Source organism: Phalaenopsis equestris, unplaced genomic scaffold, assembly GCF_001263595.1.
Source record: "Phalaenopsis equestris unplaced genomic scaffold, ASM126359v1 Scaffold000025, whole genome shotgun sequence".
Lineage (NCBI taxonomy): Eukaryota > Viridiplantae > Streptophyta > Magnoliopsida > Asparagales > Orchidaceae > Phalaenopsis > Phalaenopsis equestris.
In genome coordinates, this window is record NW_018164467.1 from 835008 (window position 1) to 846790 (window position 11783).

Sequence of the window (11783 nt, forward strand, 5' to 3'; positions counted from 1 at the left end):
GTTTTGACAGCCCTAAACAGCACGTCCTTACATACTGCATTAGTGGAAGAATTGTGCATTGTGCTGCCTTTAATCATGAATATATTTTGAAGAGATTCACACGTATATCACTAAAATTTATATAATCCGAGCTTTTAAATGAATCAAGGAACTTGACTTTTTAAACGTGATAAAACCAAACCATTAAGAATTTATCAAGTCAATAAATTGAAAAATATTAGAAAGGTTAAGTGGCATGATTTTTTTTTTTATTTACAAGCTCCTCTTTATGCCTTATGCCTGATCATAATTTTCATGCATCTTTAAAAGATATGTCCACCTTAGAAGCTTCCATACCATGATGAAAGAAAATAGATATTAGATAACTCTATAAAACCGACTACAAAATCACATATGCAAAGGAATTTTGTAAGAGGAATTTCATGCTCGTTGTCTTTTGGTAGTTTTCATCATACGAAAGTGTGAGATTTATAAAATACTTTAATGTTGTAACTCGCCAAAAATCGTGCTGGTACAAAGTTCTAAACCGTAATCTTCCTGGAAAAGACCGCAAGAAGCCTCGAAGGATTCCTTTGACCACAAGAGACTCCATATGAATATATCATGGTCTCTAAACACCAAAATAGACATCAAACATGTCTCATGCCATGTATGATGCCACCCAACATTGGATTGTCACGAGCAAGATGAAATCATCGCAAAACTTGATTTAGTGCCTCAAGCACGCACTAGGGGCTAGATGGATGTCTTGAGCTATAAGACACTATGAACGAATAGTAAATAGTCTCAAGTCATTCAAGCGAACATCCTACACGCGTGACATAAAAAAAATTGATGCCACTATTCTCCTTCTCCAAAGCTATGAATAAGCTCTCATTGTCAGAGAGGTATTATCTGAATTCCTTTCAAAGCTAAACTCATAGAGTGTCGTGAGAAGAAAGAGGAAGATGAGACAAATGGGGAAGGGGTTGACTTCCTTGGCTTCCTCTCTGAGAGAGATGAGAAAATCCCATATGCCCTTTGCTCTCCATTGGAAGATGGATTCTCGTTCGCTCGAATGGCCAGAGATCTTCTTCTCGACTGCTCTGCTTGAGAGGATGGATATCTCTATCTAGGCTCAAGAATCTAACCAAGTTTCCATAAAGAGGAATGGACTAGCTTTTTTCACCATTCTATTTTGGATAAAAATCCAACTAAAAATCACTTATCTGGTGATTAAAGATCTCTAATGACTGATTTTTGGGGACCGGTCGTGCGAAATAGCAAGAGCTAGATGAACCTGCGTGGTCACGCCAACGCCCTAACGTAATTACGCTGGGAACTCTGTTTGGTCAACGTAACCACGCCCAAAGTAGGCTTGGTCACACCACTTGAAGGAATTCAGGTCCTTGTTTGGGAGCTTGAGCGTTGTCACACCCGTTTTTGTGCATGGTCACGTCAAGGGTTAGACAAGATCGCACCCATTTTGGGTGTAGTCACGTCGAACCCATCTGAAGTCTTACCTCTGGAATGTCCATCGAGGGGGTTTTACGACTTATTCGAGACACAGGAGGTCGTAAATAACTGATATATGGCTTCCAAACAACAAAATGGTTGTTGGGCTCGCCTTATATTTGGGGACCGATGTCGATCAATGGTAGTCGCTTCGGAGCATGACCAGAAAAGAACGAACCCCTAATCTGGTGCAAGATATGTTCGTTGAAGGCACAAACTCCTTGAGTGACGGGACACTATGTAAGAGCAAAATATGATCTCATATCACTCTGTAGGACGTCCATTATGTATGAAATTTACAAAAATGGATGCCAAAAAGAAGCTTCGACTAACAGTCTCGGATAGGTCAAAATTCCTTGGTGGATTTCCTCCAACCTCTTTCATAACAGGTTACGGTTTTCAAGCAGAAGCTTCAAACGATAACCTCGAATAGGTCTTACTTCATTAGTGGATTCTTCATACAAAAATGTCCATTACAGATTACGTCGTCAAGCATCTTCAGGTATATCATATGGCATGTTTTACATCCTCCATTTATTACAACTGGCTTTTTCCACTATAGGCTGTGAACAATGAGTAGTCACGCTTTGACTAAGCAACATACAAAAAGTCAAAATTCTTTTCAACAATCCAGAAGTCCAGCAGCCACCTCTCAAGAAAATGCAAAAACAACCTTAAAAGCAACGTCAAAATTTTTATTACATAAAAAAAGATAAGAACATACAGACAAAAGCACCACTACCATGTATAAATGTCGCATAAAGTGATTGAAATGCTACAAAAACCAACACACACTAGTACAAAGGTTGCAACAAGTCAACTTATCTTCAAATTGTGTCGGCATCACATCCTTAAAATTCTAGTACTTTTGTTGATCTTTCTGAGGACGAGATTCTACAGAGATCGCCATCACAACCATAAGGGAATATTCCCCGAAAGTGCAACAATAACATGGAAAGCTCCCTAGGAATGCACTGCAACTGCATGTGAATCTCTCTCAAAAAGTGTGATACTAGCACGAGAATCTCCTCTAGAATGCAGAGTGCATGGTGGAAAATGCCTAGCTTATCTTTGTTTCGTTTGGAATGCATGGCGGATTTCCTTAGATTTTAGCAGCACAACAATCATGGAATCTCATTCGGAATATGCGACTGGAAAACTTCAGCTTTTCTCAGTCTCCTCCAGAGTGCAGGGCAAGATTCCCTGCATTTTACTATTTTCAAAAGATTATCGCGAAAGAAGATCTTGAAGGTTATGTTTATGAAAGAATATCGAAGAAAAGAAATCCTAGATCATCTATGGAGCAAAGATAAATGCAACTTTTTTTCTCTAACTCCTTTATTCTTTTGAGGAATCTCATATTAGTTGTTGGAAGGGAACTGTGACTCCACCTCATTCCTTCTCTCCTTGGCTTATTTCTGAGTTATTTTTAGATAAGCGTTGTCACACCCGTTTTTTTGCATGGTCACGTCAAGGGTTAGACAAGATCGCACCCATTTTGGGTGTAGTCACGTCGAACCCATCTGAAGTCTTACCTCTGGAATGTCCATCGAGGGGGTTTTACGACTTATTCGAGACACAGGAGGTCGTAAATAACTGATATATGGCTTCCAAACAACAAAATGGTTGTTGGGCTCGCCTTATATTTGGGGACCGATGTCGATCAATGGTAGTCGCTTCGGAGCATGACCAGAAAAGAACGAACCCCTAATCTGGTGCAAGATATGTTCGTTGAAGGCACAAACTCCTTGAGTGACGGGACACTATGTAAGAGCAAAATATGATCTCATATCACTCTGTAGGACGTCCATTATGTATGAAATTTACAAAAATGGATGCCAAAAAGAAGCTTCGACTAACAGTCTCGGATAGGTCAAAATTCCTTGGTGGATTTCCTCCAACCTCTTTCATAACAGGTTACGGTTTTCAAGCAGAAGCTTCAAACGATAACCTCGAATAGGTCTTACTTCATTAGTGGATTCTTCATACAAAAATGTCCATTACAGATTACGTCGTCAAGCATCTTCAGGTATATCATATGGCATGTTTTACATCCTCCATTTATTACAACTGGCTTTTTCCACTATAGGCTGTGAACAATGAGTAGACACGCTTTGACTAAGCAACATACAAAAAGTCAAAATTCTTTTCAACAATCCAGAAGTCCAGCAGCCACCTCTCAAGAAAATGCAAAAACAACCTTAAAAGCAACGTCAAAATTTTTATTACATAAAAAAAGATAAGAACATACAGACAAAAGCACCACTACCATGTATAAATGTCGCATAAAGTGATTGAAATGCTACAAAAACCAACACACACTAGTACAAAGGTTGCAACAAGTCAACTTATCTTCAAATTGTGTCGGCATCACATCCTTAAAATTCTAGTACTTTTGTTGATCTTTCTGAGGACGAGATTCTACAGAGATCGCCATCACAACCATAAGGGAATATTCCCCGAAAGTGCAACAATAACATGGAAAGCTCCCTAGGAATGCACTGCAACTGCATGTGAATCTCTCTCAAAAAGTGTGATACTAGCACGAGAATCTCCTCTAGAATGCAGAGTGCATGGTGGAAAATGCCTAGCTTATCTTTGTTTCGTTTGGAATGCATGGCGGATTTCCTTAGATTTTAGCAGCACAACAATCATGGAATCTCATTCGGAATATGCGACTGGAAAACTTCAGCTTTTCTCAGTCTCCTCCAGAGTGCAGGGCAAGATTCCCTGCATTTTACTATTTTCAAAAGATTATCGCGAAAGAAGATCTTGAAGGTTATGTTTATGAAAGAATATCGAAGAAAAGAAATCCTAGATCATCTATGGAGCAAAGATAAATGCAACTTTTTTTCTCTAACTCCTTTATTCTTTTGAGGAATCTCATATTAGTTGTTGGAAGGGAACTGTGACTCCACCTCATTCCTTCTCTCCTTGGCTTATTTATTTGTTAAGAGAAAAAAAAGTATAGATAATTTAATTTTAAAATAACAAATAATTTTTTTTAAAAGAAGATTAAATAGAGAAAAATCCCTCGTTTTTTCTCCTTAACTATCATAATTTAATTTTACTTAATTCCTCCTAAACATTAAAACCACACAATTAATATGCATTACATATCTAACACTTAAACTTTAAATTTCAAATATTCACAAAAAAAAACCATGAAATTTCGCATAATTACCACATTAATTCTATACATAACAAATCTAATGCCAAAACATCAAATTTACATAAAACTAAAACTTAAAAAACACAAATCTCGTGAGGGGAGACTCGTGAGAAAAAAATATTTATCTAAAGCTTCGAGAGAAGTTTATCTACTGGAGCTGTGATTTGGCCGGTGAAAGTCGTGTTGGAGTTGCTCAAAATCGCCAGACAAGAATATCGACTGGGATTCACTGGACTTGTCGCAACAATGAGACCGAAAGGGAGTGGGGAGAAAATGAGGTTCGGTCACGTGGAAAATGGGCAGTAGAGCATTTGCATCCGATTTTGCGTTGGATATTGTCGACACTATTAAGTCACTCAATAACATATGTAATGTCTAACGTAAAATCAGACAATAACACAAAAAACTTCAATGCGTCCCACTTTTTTCGCTGTTTTCAGCGCTCGGCGATAAATGAATGGAAATTCAATGCAAATTTTGCGTCGAAATAAAAAACCGACACAGATTCTAACACTAATTAGAAAGTTTCTTGTAGTGTTTATAAATAAGTAGAATATTTTCTGAATAAGAGAAAATCGATACAACATATTAATGTTAATTACTATTCACCCTCTCTCTAGTTACGCTGTATTCATTGGATGTTATTCACGGACAAATCAATATTCAACAATTGTATAGATCACCATTATCCAAACGAAAAAGGTGAGTTGAGCTACCAGTGAATTAGTTCTATAATTTGCTTCCATAAAATCTGTGTGCTTTAATAACCTAAAACTGATTTCTTGTAAATATAAGCTGTCAAAATTTCCCTCATTTCAAATCCATACCATATACCGAAACCCATATGACTAAATTCCAAGCCATACTCCAGCCGATCAACTCACGGGTTTAGTCAGCCTAGGTGAAAATTTGGATCAATCAACTCAAGCATGTCTCCATGCTCACCTTGTAGACAAATTCATCAAGACAAATGGTGAGTAAGTACTCTTCAACTTGGTTTATGCCAGAAAAGTCCTCTCTTTAAGAGCCTTGCCGAGCCACACAATTGACAACACAGTAGTCCCGTGTTTTTTCTTTCAGGGGCATTTACACACATATTGAGGTTTTAAGTGAGCCTAGTTGACACATAAGATTGCTCGTGCTTGCCTTTCTAAATGGTTTGAGAGCTGAGCTTGATGTAATAACATGCCAAGCTCAAGCCCGCCCTGACTCTACTCGTTCATTAGCTCTTGGACTCTCTTGTTTAAAATGTACTCAAAATATATAACATTTCAAAACATTATCTTTAAATTATTAAAATCTTAAAATCTTAACCTGTTATATTTTACAAAGAGTAATTTGTATTTACCTCCTATTGAATCATCTTATTAGTCATTTTAGTTTTAAAGCCAGCTTAAATTACTATTATTTCCTCTCTTTTATAATACAGAAGTTGACGCACATGCAACTCTAGCTCCAACTCATAGACTTAAGCTCAATCTCGAACTCAAACTCAATGAATTGATCATGCTAAAGTTTTGTCCGATTAATCACCGCTAGAGCTTAACTCAACTCGTTTACACTCCCACTTAAATACCACATAATTCTTATATATTTATATATCTAACACCCTCTACCGCCAATCGTGACATGTTGGTAGAGCAACTTTTTTAAAGTTCATAAGTCTCCTCAAGTCACAGATTCAAATCTCTCTTTGGTCAATTTGTAAGTAGTGAGGACGGTTCTCAAATAGTTATACACGTGAGGATGGTTTGGGTTCCTATAATAGTCACCATTCTTATATATATATATATATATATATATATATATATATATAAGATATAAAAACTGAGAGCTATATATATAACAGCTAAAGAATCTGAACGTATGAAGCGCACACAATTACTTAAAGCCAAAGAGTAATTAATTACAACCAGATTAACACAGCTGAACAGCAACACGACACACATGCATTCCCATAACCACACCCAATAACACCTGATCCTCTTCGTGAAGTACTTATGCATCAAACCCACTCGTCTTCTCAAACAGACGACAATATAGTCTTGCTGTACCCCGTCTCATTATCATAATATCTCGACCAAAGCATCACCCCTCCGTATTTGCTCGACCCCTTAATCACAGGAAGCACCTTTGAAGTCAAATCACCGGCGGGTCTGAACCCCCTCCCCCCCGCGCCAGCTCCCGGCGGCATGCCTCCGGCAAAACATGCATCAGTCCACTGCTTCCACGCATCCTCCAGATTCGTCGGCTGCCCTCCCGAGTACTGGCATGGAGGGTTATTGTAAAACTGAACCCAGATGTAGTCGAAGAGTCCGGTGCTGAGAGCTTTGCCTACCCAGGCGTCGGGATAAGGGCACTGGGGGGCAGCGGAGAGGTATACTTTATTGCCTTGGCTGCTGTAGGCCGAGAGGTATCTGGCGAGATCATCGTAGTGGTCGGGGCTGCCGCCTTCTATGTCGAAGTCGACGCCGTCGAGCACGGCGTCGCCAAGCGGCCGGGAGGAAGATTGGCCGCCGAGGTAGTTGTTCCAGATGTAGGTGGCGACCTGATATGGGAGGGAAGTTATTATTTGTTTTTTATTGAAATTATAGCACTGTAAATAGGGTGAAACACGAGCGAGCCCATACTCAGCTCGTGCTCGGCTCATTTATATTTCAAACACAAAAGGTGTTTTCGCGTTTGACTTGTTTGCTTAACCAGCAAAACACGAGCTATTCACGAACAAATAGTCGTTTTGACAATCCTAATCACTCAACATAAGATGTTAAGGGTTGGACTAACATTTAAAAATTATTGTTTATATTAAAAAAATTTTAAAACTAATTTAATAATTTTATTCTATTTTTTAGTTAATATTTTTAATTGATTATAAATTTTTGTAGTATTATACTCAATTAAATTTTTAAAAAATACATATAATATGTTTGGTCCGGTATCATTCAACGATTCATTCAAATCAACACCTGAATGTACAGTCCCCACAATATTTACTCTGAAATAATTGAGCTCTCATCATGAAAATTCAGTTTTAAATTTAAGAAATTGTTTTTCATTGCCAAATTTAGTATTGCCTAAAGTACCATGTTATATATATATATATCTCATGCTCCTTCACACCCATACCTGCCGCGCATCATCCTTAGTAGTAAGAACATAAGATCCTGCACCGCCGCCGATGGACAGAAGAACCTTGATCCCTTTAGCCTGGCACGACTTGATGTCGCTGCTAAGGCCGGTGCAGCCGTTGGAGTAGGGATCGCAGTGGCCTGCGAGATTGAGCTGAGGATTCTGGCCAGTGCCGCAGGAGCAGAGGAAGGCTAAGATGACGAAGGAGTAGTCGCCGGAAGCGCAGGTGTCGGACAGGCTTCCTTCGTTGCCGTTTTGGCCCCAGTAGATGGCAATTTTCCCGGCTTGGGAGGTGAGGGTGAGGCCGGCTAAAGCTAGGAGAAATAGCCATGGTTTATAAGGTGATGCCATTTTGAGTTGTTTGGAGATGAGAGGAGATGGTTTTGGTTATGGTTAGGGGATGAAGGTGGCTGATTATATAGAGCTTCTGAGCTTCATATGAAAAATGGTTATTTTTTGGCTGAGGATTTCACGTTGGTTAGTAGAGCGTGCCGCTGCTGTCACGATGATACTTTAAAATTTTACCGTAGCTTAGTCGGGTGTGGTATTGGAAAAAAAAAATAGTTTTTCCGGACGTCCCGGCAAGCTCTCGTGGGAGATGTGGGAAAAATTATTGTCTGGAACGTTTTATAATAATATTCTCATGGATACCATCCGAGATTCTTCGGGGAGGGCACAGGATCGGTAATGATTGACTCAAGAATATTTCGAAGGACTTTTTCATGGAGGCATGAGCTACCTATCATATTATAATAATATATTCCTTTTTTTATGGATGGTCTAGACTCGTTTTGCGAGTTCCTCATTTGGGGATCATAAGTGAACAATAGAAGTTGGATAGTCGTTTGACGAAATCAAGCCGACCGAGCCAAATCGTTCATACCCGAATTCAAAAAAAGGTGATTGATAATATTGACTAACATAGTTGATCGAGGAGTTCTTGTTGAATTGAAGCCCACCAAGCTCTGTTGATTTAGATAGAAGGTAGCTGAATTGTAAGTTTATACTTGTAAAATGTTCAAAATACTCTGTAACATACCCATTAAAGAAGATGCGAACATGTAATTACACATTTTGTACTCCCTCATCTATAAATATTGCGATCATTTTATGAAAAAAAGACTAATCAGTATTTCATATTACTGATCACTTTATGTGTCTTTACCCCCTCTTTCTCTCTCTCTCCTATCTTACGTTTTATTTCTTAGATGTGATTCATGGACAATTATATATTCAACACATGTGATAAGATAAATTTGTTTAATTGATGTAACCCCCTCTTTCTCTCTCTCTCCTATCTTACACTTTATTTCTTAGATGTGATTCATGAACAATTATATATTCAACACATGTGATAAGATAAATTTGTTTAATTGAGTGTAATTATAAATTAATATTATCTTTTTCATAATTTTTTATAAATTTTTTAAAACGGGAATGATTTTATATTTTGGATATAAGATGAGTCAAGCTAACATATTGTTGCTCATAAATGGTAATTATATTTCATAAAAGTTATAATTTTGTAAAATCTAAAACAATGCCATCATACTATTTTATATGAGCTATCAATTAATCCTAAAATTAAAATCAGCAATTTGTAACCAACTTAAAACGTTGACAAAATTATATTTTAGGATATTTAGTATTTATTTTTTTTCAATTTATATGTTTCATGATAAGATGAAAAGTACATTCTCGTAAGTAAGAATAAAAATTATATTACAGTTTAAAAATGAATTTGTTGAAAAATATTAAGAAATATGTGATCCAATTGTATCCATGGATTAGGCGGCATGTATGTCGATTTGCCATCGGCACGAGCTAAAGCGTACGCTGTTAGAATTGCAAAATTAGTATTGAAATAAATGGATCAGCATTGCTAAGTGTTAATGTTACACACACACACTGGGCGCACACACGCACGAACACACCCACACACGCGTGCGCACATGCACACACCAACACATAAATAGGAGGGAGCAATCACTCAGTTTGAATGTATCGATTTGAAATTGGTCAAATCTATTAAAACTAAAATATGAAATCCAAAAAACTTGAATGAAAATTATGATTAAATTGTACGACTGAAGCGACCCGCCAAGAATAAATAAAAATTTATTCGTCTTTTTGAGTTTGGTTATGAACAAATATTGAGATTTCATACTATAATTATATGTATCTTATAGATATCAAAATAAAAAAAATTCAAAATTGTATATTAAGATTTCAAAATAAATAAAAAAAAATTATTTTTGAGAACAAAACTTTTCAACTCGGTTTAATTTTTAAATTTTGAATAGTAACAATGACATTATTCACTATTATCTTTGTCACTTAATAGTGGGAGAAAGTGTTGACACACTTTTGATGCCTAACCCTTTTAAATAATCTAAACCCGTGCACGCCAGGTACATTCGCGCTCTTCACTGCCCTATTATCCTCTCCAACAACCCAAACTCTCATGACTACTCGCCAATCCCGCGACCGCTCATCTCCGATGTCTATCCAACGAGTCCTCGTATCTGAGTGTTTCTCTTAGTTAAATCTTTTCTCGCATTTTCTAGATTCTTTTGTTTTTTGTTTGCCGAATTATTCTTTTTCTTACTTTTGGTGTATGTATTTGGGTTTAGCTAAGGTTTTTTTGGCTGCAACAAGGATTTAGGGATAGTGTGATTAGTAATCCGAAAATGGTAAATTTGTTGAATCTGATCCACCCTCCATAAGGCAAAATTTAGTGGATTAGTAAAGTTGGATTCAAGACAAATCGAAGGCAAAATTTTGACCTTTAAATCCAAAAATTCATAAGTATGTAGTACTCTTGCTTCCTTGCGTTTGGTTAAGGAGTGTTGGGCAAATCCACTTGAGTGTGTGTGTGCGCGCGCACGTTTGTGTGCTTGTGCAGTTGTTTGTTTCTATATGTGTTTATTTTAAAGTATGTATGTACTTATGTGTGTGTCTGTGTATGTGCTTGTGTGTTTGTATGCTTTTGTGCATGTATATCTAGGTGTGTGTGTGAATGTGTTGATGTATGTGTGTGTATCTATATATATGTGTATGTGTATGTGTTTATCTGTCTATATTAATATATGTGTGTGAGTCTACATAAAGGTTTCTTATAAAAGTATTATCAAAACTCTCTAAAGAAGACTATTAGTGTAGGGGAGTCCTCAAATATAAATCTATAACATTCTGACTTTAATTTGATTTGAAAAAATTAAATGTAAGTTTGGGTTACTTAATATTTTTTAAATACCAATAATTTTTCTAATAAATTATAAACTTGATTATTATTCAAGCAAGGTTCAAATTGATTTGAAGAGCCCATAACTTAAAATCTATCCTATTATTATTTGAGTTTGAATTAAAAAAAAGGGTAGGAATATATGTTTACAGTACCTTTTGAGCATTACTGGATTGTGTTGATCTATGTCAAAAAAGGGTATAATTATTACCTTGATTTAGAATTTGAAAAAAAATAAAAGAAAACCAAGGCCTTATTTTAAGGATCAATTTGGTATATTTTTTTTTAATTATTTTTTGTTTAATATATACTTTTATTTTAAAATTAAATTAGCCATATTTATTTTAAAAAATAATCAGAATAACCAAAGTTATTCTAGATGTTCTAAAAATAATTTGAATTATTTTTAAGATTTTATATCTTTTATTTAAAATCAAAACATAAATACAATTCACACAAAAAATATATGTTTAATATTAATATTTACTTTATAAAGAGCACAAAAAAGGGCATTTACATGAATGATACCCAATTCCTACATATTTTCTTATCTAACATGTAAACCTATTTATTACATAAAAATATCATTATTTTAATTTTTAAAAGTGAAATATAATCTTTTAGACATAAATAAAATGACAAATATCTACAAATTAAAGTTTAAGTGTTAGATATGTAAATACAGAAGAATTGGGTGGTATAAATCTAAATGTTCTTACAAAAGACCGAGCGGGGTAGGGCAAA

General features: G+C 36.1%; 1 protein-coding gene across 1 annotated transcript; it reads right to left on the minus strand.

The window, feature by feature from the left end:
- Positions 1 to 6689: 6689 nt before the first annotated feature.
- On the minus strand, positions 6690 to 8146 carry LOC110018583 (acidic endochitinase-like). Its single transcript, XM_020715932.1, has 2 exons — positions 7793 to 8146; positions 6690 to 7214 (listed from the first exon to the last, which is right to left on the minus strand). The coding sequence occupies exons 1-2, from the start codon at positions 8144 to 8146 to the stop codon at positions 6690 to 6692; spliced, it is 879 nt and encodes a 292-aa protein (XP_020571591.1).
- Positions 8147 to 11783: the final 3637 nt, after the last annotated feature.

Coding starts and splice junctions, on each gene's coding strand:
- LOC110018583 (XM_020715932.1), bottom strand. CDS start 8,146: ATGGCATCACCTTATAAACCATGGCTATTTCTCCTAGCTTTAGCCGGC. Junction 7,215..7,792: donor CTAAGGATGATGCGCGGCAG/GTATGGGTGTGA, acceptor CTCCCATATCAG/GTCGCCACCTACATCTGGAA.